This window comes from Polypterus senegalus, chromosome 2 (genome assembly GCF_016835505.1).
Source record: "Polypterus senegalus isolate Bchr_013 chromosome 2, ASM1683550v1, whole genome shotgun sequence".
Classification (NCBI taxonomy): Eukaryota; Metazoa; Chordata; class Cladistia; order Polypteriformes; family Polypteridae; genus Polypterus; species Polypterus senegalus.
Window position 1 is genome coordinate 259,337,428 of NC_053155.1, and position 21,530 is coordinate 259,358,957.

At 37.3% G+C, this 21,530-nt stretch overlaps 1 protein-coding gene across 1 annotated transcript in view; it reads left to right on the plus strand.

Annotated features, from left to right (window-relative positions):
- kpnb3 (karyopherin (importin) beta 3) overlaps positions 1-21,530 on the plus strand; it is a 125,222-nt gene that overhangs the window by 49,817 nt on the left and 53,875 nt on the right. The window contains exons 4-6 of the mRNA XM_039745421.1: positions 115-217; positions 7,835-7,931; positions 9,027-9,131. Of these exons, the coding sequence (XP_039601355.1) occupies positions 115-217; positions 7,835-7,931; positions 9,027-9,131 (305 nt within the window). The remainder of the gene's footprint in view (positions 1-114; positions 218-7,834; positions 7,932-9,026; positions 9,132-21,530) is intronic.

Below are 21,530 nucleotides of genomic sequence, written 5' to 3' on the forward strand. Positions count from 1 at the left end.
TCATAGCATTTATATTAAAGACTTGTTAATTTCAGTTATTGCATTTTGTTTGCAAACTGCAGACTTATATTTGGATTTGTGTTTTTTTTTTTTTCTCTCTCTCTCATTTCATAGATGATGATGGGAATAACCAATGGCCAGATATCCTGAAATTTCTTTTTGATTCAGTTAATTCGCAGAATGTGGGACTGCGAGAGGCAGCGCTACATATTTTCTGGTAAGTTCCAATTCAAAACTTAGTTGAAGGGTCTTTTTCTGAAATGTAAGCCTCTGTGAATGCCTGCCACATAAAACTGATTTTTACAAATATTATTTTAAGTGAATCTTTTTGACCGTCTACCACCTTTATTCAGAAGAGAGAAGAAAAAAAGCACTACACTTTTTTAATTGGTCATAATGACAGTCCACACAGACCTCTGAACTGAGAATTTTTTTACCATCTGTAGTGTGAAGTGAGTACGGATTGAATGCAGAACGTTTTTTCTGTTCATTGCAGTGAATCAGATCGTCCATACAGGCTTTCACCAGTTCACTTTGGTTGGATGGCATGAAAAAACATTGCATGCAGCTTTTTCTTGCTGTCAATTTCTACAAAAATCCTCATGAGTAATGTTATCAGTCAAAGCCCTGCATAAAAATTTAATCGAAGCCATTATCTTGACCGGGTGTACTCAAGGAGAAAGGATTGTTCGGTTGTCGTTTTCAAGTGTACCAAAATAGCCAAATATTTTACATCTTTGGACAACCGCCAATGCCTCTTAAACATCTTAGATTCACAGGTGACGATTTCAGCAGTGGACACTTTGATGTTTATGAATGTTTAAACTCTCAAAAGCTGTATGTGAAGTTATTGATGAAACCGGTTGTATGCTTACAACGCTTGACAGATGCCGAATGTCACTTCAACACAACAAGTCCTACAAATACTGTCGTAACTGAAACAAACCATGAAACTCAAAACGATTATGACAGCAGCAGTCCAAGCTGTGAGATTTGAAACAAGATTACTTTTCACATGGCCAACTGTACGTTGCATGCTCAACAGTAAGCTCAGCACAGAGTTTGGTCATATTACAACTGGAGGGCCGAACTTTTCCCTCAAGTTAAAAAGGTTGCTGCAAAGCACGGGTATTTTGCTAGCTAATATACAAAGTATATATATATATATATATATATATATATATATATATATATATATATATATATATATATATATATATATATATATATATATATATATATATATATATATATACCAGAATACCAAGGCTCAGCATGAGAAGTAGTGTGTTAAAGAAGGTACGTTAAAAAGAAAAGGAAAAATTTTAAAAATAATTTAACATGATTGTTAATGTAATTGTTTTGTCATTGATATGAGTGTTGTTCTCATATCTATCTATCTATCTATCTATCTATCTATATATATATATGTATATATGTGTATATATATATATGTATATATGTGTATATGTGTGTATGTGTATATGTATGTATATGTGTGTGTGTATATATGTGTATATATGTATATATATGTATATGTGTATATATGTGTATATATGTATGTATATATGTATATATATGTATATGTATGTATGTATACACATTTGCGCACATTATCATCAAGATAATGAATTTGAAACGGTTTGTAGGTTTGTGCTAATGATGTAACTTTAGCTACTATGGATCATTAATGCTTTTGGGTGAGTACATACACGAGAACTGTTTGTATGATTGCTTACTTCAAAGTGACGTAGCAGCTCTTCAGAGCTATCAGTGACACGTATCTTGGTTGACTGGCATGTAATATGGTGAAGTAGGAGCTTTTCTTTTTCGAATTTCTTCATAGATAATGCACACTTTGCAGTCAGAGGGTGAACCCTGTATCGGTGGTGAAGTTTTCTCTGTCATCGTATCAGGAGGATTTTTAATGCAAGGAGGTCAATGTTCAGGTCTAACAAAGCCAACTGATCCATTTTTTGCAAATCCAATGAAGCGTTAACCTCAAACCCCACAGTTTAAAACACTAGACTGTCTGATAACTACCCTCTACAGGTAAATACACAAAACTGCAATCTGGGCTGCAGGTTGGTGTTTACCAGAGGCAAGTGAATGAGAATATAACATCATATTGAAGTCAATTAAGCACCACTACAAAATGCAACTTAACTGCCTAGTTTGATCAGAGCGAATTCATTCATTTAACCAATAGTTGAACACCTGTGTGGACAGGACCTGAAGGATTTGCCAAATATTGCACTTTTGCAATTGAAGTGAAAGATTAATTTAAATATATATATACATAGATATATCTGCATACATCTCAACAGTGTGGAGGGCATTATTGGAAATTGGAAACAATTCAAGAGCAAGTTGTGATTTGCCTGCAAGGCTATGAAATAGGTTAGTAAAACAATAGCCAGCCTTATAGTAATAACATGCACGTTATGTTGTTTTTTCTTTTTCTGACATATCCCCACCCTATACCCACTGAAACCTTTTTAATCCACCTTTAACACTCCAAAAGTGATTATCACAGCTTATTTATGGAGATCTAAAATACATTTAGTTTATTAAATAAGCCATATTGAAATTTTAACCTCTCAATGAAATGAGAGGTGACTTAAACAAAACAGTTTATTTTGGTTCTTAACATTAATTTGAAAACAGGTAAGAAATCCAAAAGTTGATAAGTGCCAATGATAAAATGAGTTCTATAGACAAAAGAGAGATATATTAATTACATCTATACCTCTTCCTGTATTTGTGAATGAAAAGTTTTTGTGTCCAGTATTGTCATTCTTTGAGTTTCTGTAACATTAAATGGTAGAAAAGTTGCATGTTTTGTTTGAGACTGTGAGCTGTGGATGTGATTACTTCTTTTTGTTTCCTGTTTTGGTGGACTTTTCCTATTCTGGTCCAGAATCCTAAAGTTCAATAATTTTCTACAAATATACATTTCACATGTGATGTCATAGTAAACTAATTTTAATGGGAATAAATTGGAGCATTATTTTAATACAAGATTAAACCATCACAAGAGGCAAGAAATCTTTAATGCTAATAATTACTGCTGCTGCCTCCTCCTTCAACCCTTCCACCCTCTATGTCAGTATAGGATGAAAATGAATTTGAGCAGTTAAATTGGTCGAATGCCTGGCAAATATTTCACCATATCAGCTTTTGTTTTAAAATGTATTAACATGTTTAAAACTAGTTTGTTCCCTTCAGGATTTGTACTGAGTAAATGTAACATTTCTCACACTTTTCAAATTAAGTTGAACAATAGTCATTGTTGTCCTTGTCCCTACTTTTGGTGCTGTGACAGGTATCTCTGACAGTTTCTGTTGCATTGACTCCTTCCAATACTTATCAACATAATGTGCAGATTTTTTTTTTTTAATTCCTCGCGAGTGTTTCAGCAGACTTTCAAAATATTAATGAACCTACATGCTTCATTTGTTCCCAACCCTGGTTGTAAATTTCAGTGGAGCTAATCTGCCCGTTTTCCTTTAAATCTAAAACACCAATTAGTATTATCATTGCAGGCTCTAATTCAGGTACATCAGGGCCTTTTGAATTTGATATGCAACTTAATTTTCCATCCTGCAAGGCATAAGAATTACTGTATTCATGGCCACACATGGCTTTATCTTGAATTTCACTTAGCAGTTGTGAAAACCACTCTTTTCCTGTTTTAATTTTGTCAGTGCCATTGTTTCATTCTCTCTCCCTCCTAATGTTTATTGCTACTGTGTAAAATCTATAGTTTCTAAATGTGTTTTTAGTGGAAAAAGACACAAGTTAAAACCTATTTATTAGATCAACATTTAGAACAATTTAGTTGAGAACTGGCAATTTTGCTGTTGCTCTTTTAGCATAATAATATAGCACTGTTTTGTCATTCGTCTTGAAGATAATACGAGGGATGTTCAAAAAGTTTCCACACTTTTTATATTTTCGTTGGAAACAATGAAGGTGGTAGGACTAGTAATTGGTCATGTCTATGAGTGTCATGTGACTAGTTCTGTCTGGCAAGCTGGCTGCCCTTGCAGTTCAGTATAAGAGTTGTTGCCCTGTGGTGAAGATGACTGCAAAGCTTCTAAACTACATCAAAGAGGAATTGGATTTTGTGTGCTCAGTATGTGGATAAAGTTCTCTCTCATAGAGTCTTCTATGAGTGGATTGAAATTTTTGAAAATGGCCATACTAGTGTGATGAATGCAGAGCGCTCCAGACATCCAGCTACATGTGATGATGATGTGAAACAGCGGTACATCAGTGGCTATACTCAACCAAAAACATTTTTTGCTGATAGCATTAAAAAGTTGGTACGGCACTGGGAGAATTGCATCGAAAAGGAAAGTGACTATTTAGAAAAGTGAAGTCATTTGTTTTTGAAATTCTTAATAAATAGTTAAAACAGAAGTGTGAAAACTTTTGGAACGTCTTTCACATAAAGAAATACTCTACCCAAATATTTTCTATATATTGTCATCCCATGCAATTTGTAGATATTGCTAAGAATTATTTTTCATCTCCTGTTTTCATGCAGAATGCAGGGAAACAAGTTTGATATAATAGAAGACAATAGTGACTAATGCTGTACAATAACATATGATGTGAATAGCTTCCATGGGGGTAAAAAGTTTCTGTTGACTTGTGCCACATAATCCATGTGCCTATTATCCAGTCAGGTGCTCAAAACATGCAAAACACTTTATATTTTTTGGTTAAAATATTGTTAAATGCTCGAATATTTACATAATAATCAGTACACATCATAAACAGAATACCAAAAGAGTTCTTAAATTGACAATCTGCCTTACTCTCTCATTCTTTGGTAAAGAGTGCTGCCTTCAAATCCTCCACGCCTATTTGTTTTTTTTTCTCTCCACACCAACCCAGCTCCCCGAGAAACCTAAAGCTGCAAGTTTTCAGTTAGCAGAGATCCCCTTTTCTGATCTGTCAGTAAAACACATCCTGTCATAGTTGAAATTTGGCAACTGGTAGAGAAGTAGATGGGCATTATTCAAAAACTTCATGAGCAGTCCCCCATTTTCAATAATCATTGTTTGAATATTAGTGAGTATCCATATTTCTATTCTTCATGCTGTCTGTGGGGTTTCTGAAACCTAAGAGATGTTTTTGAGAAGTATTGAGTGATTCTAGATTCCTACACCTCTTAATTTTACTTAAAATTTTAATTGTTTTACTGTATCTTGATTAAAGTCTGTAATCTCCTTTTTTGTTTTTGTGCGTTTTTCTCATCATTCTTGCTGCTTCTACTGATGTGTGTTCTGCTCGGTTCTCTTTATTTTGTAAATGATTTTTGTCAAGTCCGCTTTTGGGGTTATTCTCCTCCTTAGCTGCAGCACCTTTTTTTATTAAAAAAAAAAACAAACTTATAACCACCAGTTTATTTCTAATCACGTAATGATGACATACCATTTCATATGTTTCTTTTGGTCCTATCATTGTGGATTCGTCTTATGGTCTGGTGAGGGTCACTTCTTAACTCAAGGGTATAGATTCCTCCTTTCCTCAACTTCACCGTTTATTTTGTTGTTAAATTCTTGCCTTGCTTTACTCATAGTTGTTGCAAAAATTTTGGTAGGCAGGTGGAAATCTTACCATAAGTTGTTCTACAATCTTATTCTGTTTAGAATAATCAGTGATTCACATGCACAAAGACAGCTAAATCTATTGCCGTTTGAAGTAAGGAGGTTAGTGTGTTAATGGCTACATTGACATTGAGCTATAACATCACATCACCTTGAAAGAGGTTAACAGCAGGTTTTTTTTTTCTTTCTTATGGTCCTTTTCATGTTTCTTGTATATTTACCTGTTTGCTTTTTTTCCCTCCACATCATGGTCTTTAATGCTAAATAGGAATTGGGTGTCCATTTTGATTAATCATATTTATGTGCTGTTACTGCTTTTTAGAGATATGGATGGGATTGAAGTGTTCTGTCTGTTTTGGATGCACTATTGTAGTTAGTGAGGCGTGAGTGTCATTTGTTGTTTGATTTAATAAGTATTTTACTGATACCAAAAGGTAAATTCCCTTGTTCCAGCAGCAACATAGGACAAAAAAAAACATACTGCAAGATAATATTAGAAGCAAAGTACAAAACATTATGTATGTGGAAGATAGAAATTATTTTTTCCTTGGGGGAAATCTTGGCTTTTTACAGAAACTCTTCAAATAAACAAATACATAAATAGGAAGATAAGTAAATAAAAAATATACAGCTTACACAGACTTTGATCTGAACATGCACAAGAATGATTATAAAGCAAGGAAAATAAAATTTCTGACTTGGCAGTCCCAGTGAGGCATTATACAGGCATATTGCTGTTGGTATCACCTCTGCTATAGCACGTCTTTATTTGAAAACAGCAGTGTCAGATCAAGTTGTGGCCCAGTGAATCACCCTACTTAAATCCAATTGAACATTTGTGGGAGAACTAAAGATCAGGGTTCATAAGAAAGGGCCCCTTGGACTCGTCAAGATTTAAAGACAATCACTTTAGAAGATTGGGTGAAAATTACACCTCCGTACTAAAGACAATTGGTTTGTTCATACAAGAAGCACCTTGAAGCTGTTAATACAAACTAAGGATTCTCCACCAAGTATTAAATTAGCATGTTCCATACTTTTCCCTGTGTCGTTCCACTTTCTTAGACATACTTTAATTTATGGCCCTTAATTTTATGAATTCTTTGTTTGTGGGTTTCTTGAGTTAATGAATGTGTGGTGAGAATTTCATGTGAATAGCCTCATTGGAAATTTATTTACTGAAAAAAATGTTAAGAAGTTGTATACTTATTTCCCTCTCTGTATATTAGTGTTTGCTGACTGATTTATTTCTATAAGATATGTATTAGATGTTTTCACTAAAGTCCCTTTTATTAGTATTTTGATGAAAGTGTAGATAGATGAGAGAAAATGGATGCAGGGATTTACTGGGCTGGTACATAAATAATACAGTAAGTCACTATTGCGTGGATGTTAATTAGATATGTTGTAATCAGCCCTCATTTGCTTACTGGGAAGAACATTACAGTTAAAGTCGTAGACCTGGATAAAATAAAATACTAATAAAATCATGTGAATTGTTGCTATAGAATAACAAAGTTTTTAGCAAATGTTCTTGCGTAATGTTTACTGTAAGCCAGATTTTTCTCCTTTTATCCAAATTAAACCAAGGAACAAGGATAAGTATTTGACTGATAAGTGGAAATCAGAAACATTTAAACTGTTTAGTGCTGATGTATTGGCCACTCAGATGTGCCTTGTGCAACAAAGTACAGCCAAGCAATCAAAAGAAACCAAGCCCTTACTGACTGTACTACAGAAAGGATCTTTGCAAGCGATGCATGAAAAAATTGTCAATAAAGATAAAAATGTTTGTTTGAGGGTTCAGTCAACAGCATCAGAGATTAATCTTTATCTCTGAAAATGTCTTATCCCAAAAAGCACAGAGCTGCTGGTTTTCTGTACTAGCAATAAAGTGTTTTCTTTCACTGGAAAAAGCAGTACAGGTTTACCTTTGTGCTTCTTGTACAAGTGTAGACAGTGAGCGTTTGTTCAGTACAGCAGTACATCTTATGATTGGCAGTAGGAACAGACTGTATTCAAAAACTGCAGGGATGCTGTGCGCATTTGTCTGAAAGATTATTTTTTTTAATTCCCTATTTTATATTTTGTTTCGGTCTGTAATTTTATCACCTGGTGTATTATAGGTATAGTTTGTATCTTTCCTTTATTCTATTCAACAGTTGTAAAATTATTTTCACTTTTTTTTCCCTTCCAACCCCCACACCTCCCAGGAATTTTCCTGGAATTTTTGGTAACCAACAGCAGCATTATCTAGAAGTTATTAAGCGTATGTTGGCCCAGTGTATGCAGGATCAAGAAAATCCACAGGTGAGATTTACATTCTGCTTCAAAGTATTGATATTGTTAACCGTTACTTTTGTTTACTCTTGTAACCAACAGAGGCTTTTTCATTTTCCCTTTTGAGGTGGAGTATGGAGGTCAGTTTGTCTTTAAAATAAGTTGTGCATTTCACAAAAGTTATTGCCAAGGAGCTATATAAAATTTTTTAACACAAATATCAAAGTTTGATCTTTATAATGATAAACAGTGCAAAACACTACATGTACAAATTATTCCACATTTGTGCTTTCTTTGAAAATGAAGATTTTTAATAGGCAATTTTAATGTAACAGCTGTGTGAATTTGTGATATGAAAACAGTGTGTTCTTTCCATCAAATTTATCAAATTGGCATATCAGTGGTTTGAGCATACTGTAGAATCGTTTTACTTAATGAGGTGTATTGTTACATAGGCAAGTTAAAGAACCAGGTAAATTGAATTTTTAGTTTTTGTCACTACAATTATGCAGTCAAGATCATATACCTTTATTATGGTCAAAATTATGTGGCAGAAAAGCGTTTGTATTAATGCTGTCTGTGAAAGGTACTGTATAAACAAAGATTGACATCTAGCAGTGATGGATTCAAAACTTAGGTGGGCCCTATCAAAAAGCATACTTTTTATAACTTCCAGATGCAAATGTGGTACGTGCCCAAAAGCATACACATTCTAAAGTCCAAAAACCTATAGTGATCATGATGTATGGCTTTAAGTGCAAAAGAAGAAATTCAAGACCTGCATTGTTGCTATGCACTTTTGAAATCATCCAGCCTGTGGTTTTTGCAGCTTTTTTTAAAGCAACCCCATCCCTGCGTAAGAGAGAAAATCTGACATGTATAGAAAGAATCACAATTAAATAGGATAAATAACATTTTACCAGAAATTGAAAGAGCCCACTGTAAGAAGATGACATTATGGTCATGAATCAGTGAAAATTTAAAAATCCAGTTATTGTTAACTAATTGTGGCTTTAGTTCTGCTCCAAGTAGTAACTGCAATAGTGTGTTGTAACACATTTTTCATTTTTAGTGTTTGCTAATAAAGTTTTTCCCAGGTAACCAACACTAATTTTCTTTTCCAAGATTCGAACCCTGGCAGCAAGAGCTGCAGCCTCGTTTGTTCTGTCCCATGAGAATAATAACTTGCTGCACAAGCACTTTGCTGAGCTACTTCCCGGAATTCTCCAGGTAAAGACTGCATGACACATTAGTGTTGCATAAAAACTTGGAACTCCCTGTACTAGTATACACAAATATGAAATTGTTTTAAATTTTCAGTTTAAGAAAATTACTTGTATGTTGAGTTCCATTTTCTGTTTTTCTGTGCTTTTGAATATGCATATATAGATATATATAGATAGATATAGATATAGATATATATATATATATATATATATATAGATATATATATATATATATATATATATATATATATATATATATATATATAGAGATATAGATATATGATATATATATAGATAGATAGATAGATATATAAATAGGCTAAATGTAAAAGAAAAAAAAACTTTGATTTCATCGCTCACATACTGTTAGGTCCTGCTCCTTCTTGAATAACTTTTTGCACTTTTGGAATTGCAATATTCTTATTTGACAATGCTGGCATACATTCATTTATAGCAGGTCAAGCAGTTTTTGGTGCAGGATTTTTGTTAAAGTTGGGAAAAAAAAACTCCCCTTGTAGCAATCTTTAAACACAACAGTCTGTCTTCTGAAATAGAAGCAACCTCTCCCTTTATGTTGGCAAAACCAAGGAGAGAGGCATTGAAATTAGGAAGCAGAAGGTGTAAAACACTGCTATTTATATCACATTAGCTTTCCCCTGCGGCTATGCCTGCGTAGAAGCGACAGCGAGGAGGGCCCTGCCTGGCTCCCTACTCCTGACGTCCCACAGCCTCCGTTTCGGATATATCTATACTAATAAAAGGCAAAGCCCTCACTCACTCACTGACTCATCACTAATTCTCCAACTTCCCGTGTGGGTGGAAGGCTGAAATTTGGCAGGTTCATTCCTTACAGCTTCCTTACAAAAGTTGGGCAGGTTTTATATCGAAATTCTACGCGTAATGGTCATAACTGGAAGCAGTTCTCCATTTACTGTAATGGAGATGAGCTTCAACGCCGTGGGGGCGGAGTTTCGGTGACATCATCACGCCTCTCACGTAATCACGCAGTACATAGAAAACCAGGAAGAGCTCAAAAAAGCGCTTAAGAAAACATGCATTATATAATTGAGAAGGCAGCGAAACAATAAGAAGCGAGCGAAAGTGACATATACAACCATATTCATGAGTTCTGCTACTGAAACAAAGCACGATGTAAACCTACACTTTAAATTAAGTTCATAGACAGGCTGCGCTGGCGCTTGTAATTTAGTGCCTGCCCATATAAGGCCGTCCGTCAGCGGCAATCCAATAGCAAACTGCCACGGGTAAATATTCACGGGTGAAGGACTGTGCTTATGGAGAGGAAGATGAGATGGTCAGGGTGGTGTTTGACACAAACTCAGCGAAACTGCGAGAGAAAGTTTTAAGTGCCAGGACTAAGGTAACATTAAATACAGCCTGGACATAGCACGAGATGGCACCAGCACAGCTGGGAACCTTCGATGCATGTACACCGAAAGCGGCTCACGGAACTGACGAGTGCACAGATAAAAGGCAACAGTTCCAAAGAGCGCTGAACAAAACCGAATTACACAATTGAAAAGGCAGCAAAAATATGAAGGCCTGATAAGCATATTCATAAATCCAGCTACTGCGAAACAAAGCACACGGTGGAAAAAGTCAATGTCCCGCTAAAGGAAGACAGTGTAAAAAACCCGTGCATGCAGTGTGTCAGGTCTCAGATAAAGAAGAAGACGAGCTGTTTATTGATGCAGTAAGAAACGAATCGATGAATGAAACCTGTCATCTTTACAACGATTGACAAACACGGAATGTAACTTGAACACAACACATCCTACAAATACTAACCTGATTGAAAGAAATAATGATAATCAAATCCTTGATGACAGCAACACTCAGTAACACTCACAAAACAAATACTGTATATTGACAGTCATGTTACGTTATTTTTAAAATGTTCCCTTTTCTTTTCTACCTTTTTAACACACTACTTCTCCTGCGACACGGGTATATATATATATGTATATATATATATCCCGCTCTACATACTCGAATAATGGATACCTTATTCCCCATCAATGATTGTTTTGGTAAAGACATACTCAGTGTATTCATTAGATGAACGGTAAAAAGTAAGAGAGGGAGGATGACTCATTGAGGCATGCAGGCTGTAGTGCGCCAACTCTATCTGAATTGCGCGATCACATTTGAAAAACATATCTTTTCAAGTTCTATTTAGTCCATATGTGTCAAACTCAAGGGCGCGGGCCACATCCGCCCGGCGTAATTATATCCGCCCGCGAGATCATTTTATATACTGTATTATTGTTATTAAAGCCCGGTATATGAAGCGCTGGTAACACAATAAACTACAGATCCCATAATGCAGCGCTTCAGCTGCCTTGCATCAGGGTAACCTGAATGCAATTCAGAAGATACAGAAAACAGCATAATTAAATAAGAATCTGACACTTCAGCGGACGCTTCAACCGTGCACAATCACAAAGTGATTTCAAGTGAAGCTGCTTTATGGGAGACACAAATGCACCAGTTCACCTTGCCCCACTTTCCCTGTTGCCAAGTACTGTTAAACCAAGTCGCCACTACGGTGTTCCCAACACGCACTTTGCTGATAAACTGAGCGCACTGCACTGAGTTTGCACGGCGCTTTGGTGACTTTGATGAACAAAAAGTCTACATGTGGCTCGAACCTTGTGCATGTTTGTAGCACATATCTGTGTGAGAAGCTCTTCTCAGTGATAAAGACTAACAAAACAGCACACAGGAGTCGCCTCACTGATGAGCACCTGCAATCCATCCTGAGAATCTCCACAACACAGAACCTCACAGCAAACAGAAACGAACCTGTGGCCAAAAAGATGCCAGGCGTCCAGCTCTAAAATGACATATGAGCAAAGACAACTGAATGATTTGATTTGTTATTGCACGTAAGAGCGGAGTCAACCTTTTAACAAACAGCGTATTGCACTGATACGAAATAGCTGTGTGTGTATATATGTAGATATGTATGTATATGTATATATATGTGTGTGTGTGTATATATGTATATATATATATATATGTGTGTGTATATATGTGTATGTATGTATGTATATGTGTGTATATATGTGTTTGTATATATGTAGATATATATGTGTATATGTATAGATATGTATATGTGTGTGTGTGTAAATATATATATATATATATATATATATGACAACAACACTCATCACTCACAACAGTGACAAAACAATTACATTGACAATCAGGTTACGTTATTTTCAAAAAATTTCCCTTTCTTTTCATTGCTTCTTTAACACACTACTTCTCCGCTGCGAAGCGCGGGTATTTTGCTAGTTTATACTAATAAAAGGCAAAGCCCTCACTGACTCACTCACTCACTGACTCACTCACTACCACCTCCAACTTCCCGTAGGTAGAAGGCTGAAATTTGGCAGGCTCATTCCTTACAGCTTACTTACAAAAGTTGGGCAGGTTTCATTTCGACATTCTATGCGTAATAGTCATAACTGGAACCTTTTTTCATCCATATACTATAATAGACGTCTGCTCGATGGCCGTGGGAGGCGGAGTTATGCCTCTCACGTGAATTTAGTGCCTGCCCATATAAGGCCGTCCGCCAGCGGCAATCCAAGACTGACACTGCTGCTAAATATTCACGGCTGAAGGTGTTTGGCACAAACTCAGCAAAACTGAGAGAGAAACTTTGGCGCCGCCTTAGCTAACATTAAATACAGCCGTGGAAAAGTCAATGTCTGAAAGAGAAGAAATGAATTGAATGAACTTAACACAACTGATTGAAAGAATGACACCTTAGCACACTGCACACTCTACACAATAATTACTGTATATTGACAATCCTAACGTTATTTTAAATGTTCTCTTTCTTATTCGAGCAGTTTTAATACACCATTCTACAGAGATACAGAGTATATATATATATATATATATATATATCCCATCTATCAATAATGGACACTGGTTCGCCATCAATGATTGTTTTATAAAGCTCACACTCAGTGTATTCATTAGATGAAACGGTAAAAAGTAAGAGCGAGGGAGGATGACTTATTGAGGCATGCAGGCTGTGTGCGCGGCTAACCTATCTGACCATGCTGACCACATTTGAAAAAATATATCTTTTCAAGTTCTATTTAGTCCATATGTGCTCAAACCTGGCGTCATGCTGGCCACATCCGCCGCCCCTGCGGTAATTATATCCGCCCATGTAGATCATTTTCCGGAGTATTAAACCGTATTATTGTTATTAATGGCCTGGCAAGGCAGCTGGTAATGGCGAACGTATAGATCCCATAATTCAGCGCCAGCTGCCTTTTGCTTAACACTTACTGCGTTAATCAAGTCTAGCTTTGATGCTGCAAGTTATTGTGAAGCTTAGCTCACACGATGCTGGAAGAGAAAAGTTGATTCTGAAAATAGAGCCTTAAAACCGCGGGGAAGCTTGAGTATATGTTTACTGAACCTGTGGTGTCTCATTTGTGGAGAGCTGTGGCTGTAATTACAGAATTTAATCTTAAGATTTGCACTATAAAACAAAACATCAGGGTAACTTGAAACCTGAATGCAATGCAAGACAGAGCAGAAGAATTAAATAAGAATCGCACACTTCAGCGGACGCGCATTCGTGTACAATCACAAAGTGATTTCAATTGAGGCTGCTTTTATGGGAGACACTTATCTATATATATATGTGTGTGTATATATATATATATATCTATATATATGTGTGTATATATATATATATATCTATATATATGTGTGTGTATATATATATATATACAGGTCTATATATATGTGTATATATATATATATCTATATATATGTGTGTATATATATATATCTATATATATGTGTGTATATATATATGTATATACATGTGTATGTGTATATATATATGTATATATATGTATATATTGTGATTACTTTTCCAGTGTCATTTCTTGTGATCAACACAGAGAGATATAATTAAAGTTAGTAAAAATATTTTACACACACACCAGGCAAAGGTAAGACCGACAGAGAGCATGCTGAAACCTAGGACACTCCGTTCTTCATATCTGCACCCCTAGAAGTCGGTGTCCTAAATCTTTATAATGCTAAGCTTAAAATTTGACCTTATGACTTTGCTGTCACAACTTCAAGACATTACATCTTTACACCTGTTTGATCAGTAGTTGCTAACAATTTTAGTAATATCAGTTGGCAATTCTGTACCTTGTTTGTTACAGAAAACAGAAGCTGCAATTTGTCGCAAGAGACTTTCGTATTCCTTGGCACACACCAGATTTGATCTCATTGAACTGATGCATTTTTCCACAATTACGTGTGGACATATATATATATGCATATACAGTATATATGACATATATATATGCATATGTATATATGTATATATGTATATGTACATGTATATGTATAGCTGCTGCATATATGCATATGCATAGGTAGTATGTATATACATATATATATATATATGCATATACGTATATGTATATGCATATATGTATGTATATATATATACATATACATACATACATACACATACACATATATATACGCGCACCACCACACACATGTATTACATGTATGTGTACATATACATACACATACCGCACGCGCACACACACACACACGTATTGCACACACACACACATATACGCATGCGCACACACAATACACACAGTATTGCACACACACACACACACACACACACATTACCGCACACACTGCACACACACTACGTCACACACACACACACGCATTGCAGCACACAGGCACACACACACACACACGCACGTGCACACACACACACACACACACACGCACGCGCACACACACACACACACACATTACTAATGCAGCAGTAATATTGACACGCACGCACACACACAATTAATACGCACGTGCACACGTATGTATATATTACATACATATATGTGTATATATACATATACATATAAGCATGTGTATACACACACACACACACATACACATTCACATGCACACACACACACACACACACACACATGCACACACACACACACACACACATTACGTGCACACACATACATATGTACACACACACACACATACGTGCACATACACACACACACACAGACACACACACACACACACACACACATATATGCGCACACACACACACACACACACACACTGCACACACACACACACACACACACGTGCACACACGCACACACATTATTATTATTAATACGCGGCATACATACACATACACATATATGTACACACACACACAGGCATATATAGTATATATATATACAGCATGCATGTGTGTACATATGCACATATGTGCAGCATATTACATACATGTACACACACACACACATATGTGGCTGTGCACATATATGTGCATGCACACACACATACATACATACACACACACACACACATATGTACATATACACATACGTGTGTGTGTACACATACACATACATGTACGTGCATACATGTATTGCAGACACACACACACACACATATGCATGCACACACACATGGCTATTATTACTGCATGTGCACACACACACACACACACATACACATGCATGCAGCACACACACACACATACGTACGTGCATATACACACACACACACACACACATGCATGTGTGCCACACATACACACATGCATGCATGCACACACACACACATTATATTGGCCGCACAGACACACACACACACATTATTACGTACGCACACACACACATATTATTACCGCACGTGATATACACACATACATACATGCATGCATACATACACATACATGTGTGTACATATGTATTGTGCAGACATACATTGCATGTGCATACACACACACACATGTGTACACACACACACACACACACATGCGTATACACACACACATACAGGCTGTGTACACACATGTGTACACACACACACACACATTATTGCACAGCACACACACACACACACACACACGCACACACACACACACACACTGCATGCACACACACACACACACACACACACACACACACACACACTGCATGTGCACACACACACACATTACTGCACAGCATACACACACACATATTAATACATATTATACGTACGCAGACACACACACACACACACACACACGGCCGCGCACATTAGTACATTACGACACAGACAGTGCACACACACACACACACGTACGCACACACACACACACACACACACACACACGCACGTGCACACACACACTGCACACACACACACACACACACACACACACACACAATGCACGCACACACACACACACACACACACACACACACACACACACACACACACTGCACTGCAGCACACACACACACACACACACACACACACACACACACACACACACACACACACACACACACACACACACACACAGCACCGCAACACAGACACACCACACGTCATTACTGCACGCACCACGCACACACACACACACACACTGCACTGCATATTACACACACATACATACACACACATATTATTATGCATGCATACACACACATATTATTACGTACGTGCGTATACGGCGTTGCTACGTACGTGTACATACGGCTGCGTGTACACATATGGTACATACGCATGTGCGTACATATTACGTCGCATGTGCGTATACATACGTACGTGCGTATATACATACATACACATACGCATGTGCATATTACCGCATTGCGGCAGACATATTATTATTATTATTATTATTACGTGCATGTGCATTATGCGCGTGCATGTACACAGGCATGCGTGCACACACACACATATTACGTGCATGTGCACACACATACGCACACACACACATTATTACGTGCATGTGCACACACACACACACACATTATTACACATGTACGTACGCACACATTATTACACACACATGTATTGCCGTGCATATTATTATTATTATTATTATTACGTATTTATTGCAGCAGACATTATTATTATTAATATTACACATACACATACGTACGTATTGCAGCACACATTATTAATATTAATATTAATATGCATGCATGTGTGTATACATACATATATTGCATGCAGACATATACATGAAAGAGCACAGCTGCAGTATATACACATATGTATGTGCATACATACGTATATATATGTATGTGCACACATACGTACATACACACATACACATGCGCGTGCATACATGTACATACATATGTATGTGCACACACACACATACACACACACACACACACACACACACACACACATACATGTACGCACACACACACACACACATGTACTGCACACACACACACACACACACACACATTATTGCAGCACACACACACACACACACACACACACATTACACACATACGCACACATGCACGTGCACACATGGACACACACACACATACGTACGCACACATACGTACGCACATACCACACAATACGTACGCACGGCACACGCGGTACGCACACACGCACATTACCGCGCAGCATGCGCATCACGCGCACGTCCACACACGACGCGCACCATCATCAATAACACACACGCACGCGCACACACACACACGGCACACACACGTATCGCACACACACACACACACACACACACGCACGTGCACACACACACACACCGCAGACAGCACACACACACACACACGCACGCACACAATGCACGCGCGCACACACTGGGATGACACGTGACGTGCGCACTGCACGTGCACACACACGCACGCGCACACACACACACACACACACACAGCAATGTGCAGTATTATTATTATTATTATTATACATACGTATGTGCATTACATGTATGCACATACACACACATATTATTATTACGTATGTGCATACATACGTATGTACGTGCATACATATGCGTATGCGCATGTACACACATGCGTATGCGCACACACACATATTGCATGTGTACATACGCATTATTATTATACGCATGCATACATACGTATTATTATTATTACGTATTGCATGTGCGTATTACACACACACACATACACATACGTATTGCATGCACACACACACACACACACACACATTACGTACGTGCACACACATAATATTATTATTACACAATATTGCACACACACACATACGTACGTGCACACACATTATTATTACTGCATTTGCGCACACACACATTATTACGTACGCGCACATTATTACATACATGTGTATACACATGTATATATATATGTGTATACATACATATACATATATGTACGTGTATATATACATATATACACATACACATGCTGCATGTGCATACATACATACATACACATATATATACAGATAGTAGTACATATATTATTACATGTGTGTACATACATACATACACATATGTATATACATACATACATACATACATATATTGTACACACACACACACACACACACATACGTGCGTGCACATACACATACACATATTACATACGTACGCACATACGTATGTGCATATTACACACATACATACGGCTGCATGTGTACACATACGTACGTGCACACATACGTACGTGTACATACGCATGCACATACACACACACACATGTGCATGTGCATGTGCATGGCTATTACATGTGTACGTACACACATACGCACACACACACACACATACGTGTGCATGTGCACACACACACATGACATACGTGCATGCCTTACACATACGACATGTATTGCAGCACACACACATTATTACGTACGTGCACACACACACACACACACATACGTACGCATACACACACACACACATACGCAGACACACACACACACATACGCAGTACGCACACACACACACACACACACACACACATACGCGCATGCGCACACACACACACACATACGTACGCGCACACACACACATTATTATTATTACTACGTACGTGCATACATTATTACTGCACGCGCGCACACACATTACGCACATGCATGCGCACATTACGTACGTGCACACACACACACACATTATTACCGCACGCGCACACATTACCGCACGCACACACACACACACACACACGACGCGCACACACACGTGCACACACACACGTACGTGCACACACACACACACACATTAACATGTATGTGTGCATATATACATACATACATACATATTACATGTATGCATGTGTGTATACATACATATACATGCATTGCATGCGCATACATACACACATACATGCATGTACGTGCACATATTACACACATATTATTGTTATGCGCCGCATACATATTACGCAGCATGTGCATACACATACATACACATGTGTACGCATACATATTACACACATGTGCATGCACATACACATACATGCTGCATGTGTACATACATATACATACATACGTGCATGCATACATACATATGCATGTGCATACATACATATATATATCCATGCATGCATGTGCGTATATATGCATGTGCATATATGTAGATATATATACATATATACATATACATGTATGTGTACATATACATACATATATGCTGTGTGTATACATACATATATACATATGCATGTATACATATGTGTGTATATACATACATATATGTATGTGTGTATATTATTATTACACATATACATGTACATATATATATACATATATACATACACATACATGCATGTGCATATATACATATACATAGCTACACATGTGTATGTGCATATACATGCATGTGCATGTGCATACATGTGCATGTACATATACATATGTGGCTGTGCACACATACGTACATACACACACACACATTATTACGTGCATGTGCACACACACACATGCAAGTGCATGTGCATACACATGCACACACATGTGCACACACACACACACACATGCATGCACACACACACACACACACACACATGCACGTGCACACACACACACACACACGTACGTACACACACACACACACACATACGTACGCGCACACACACACACATACGTACCGCACACACACACACAGACAGACGTACGCACACACACACACACTGGCCACACACACATACGTACGCACACATTATCATTATATACGTACGCAAGCACACACACACACACACACCGCACGCACGCATACACACACTGACGCACACACACACACACGCACGCCAGCACACACACACACACACACACACGTGACGCGCACACACACACACACACACGCACGCACACACACACACATTTATCGCACACACACACACATATATGTATGTGTATACACACACACATATTGTATGTGCATATATATTATATATATGCATGTGCATATACACATACATGTATGTGCATATTATGCTGCATGTGCACACATACACAGTGTGCACATACATACACATATTGCATGCATACACACACACACACATGGGAGCCGTGCATACACACACACACATACGTACGTGCACACACACACACATTATGCTGCATGTGCACACACACATGCACGTGCACACACACATGTGCATACACACACACACATACGTATGACACAGACATGTACATGCACACACACACACACACACACACACACACGCATACGCACATACGTGCACACACACACACACACACACACACATGTACACACACACACACACACACACATATGACATATGTATGTGTATATATATACATATATATATATATATGTATACATATATTGCATGTATATATACATATATATATGTATATGCATGTGTATATGTATATATGTGTGTATATATACATATATATATACATACATGTACACACACACACACACACACACACATACATGTATATATGCATATGCATGTATATATACACATACATACATATGTATGCAGTATATACATATACATATATATATATATATATATATATATATACATACATATGTGTGTGTGTGCACATATATACATATATACGTATGTGTGCACATATACGGCTGTGTGCATATACATACATACGTATGTGCATGCATATATGTGCATATGCATACATATTATTACATATGTGCATATGTACATATGTGCATATGTACATATGCAAGAGAGCGTACACATACATACATACATACATACATACACATACACACACATACAATACATATTGCACACATCAACACACACACATTACGCTGCCACATGCATATACGCATACATGCATGTACATATACATACATACGTATGTGCAGCACATATACACACATATATACATACATATATATACATGTGCATGTACATACATGCATACACACATACATATGCGCATGCATACATATATACATATATATACATGCGTGTGCATGTGCATACATATACATGTATGCACATACATATACACATATACGTGCGTGTGTACATACACACACATACACAGGTGTATACACACACATATATTACATATGTGCGTG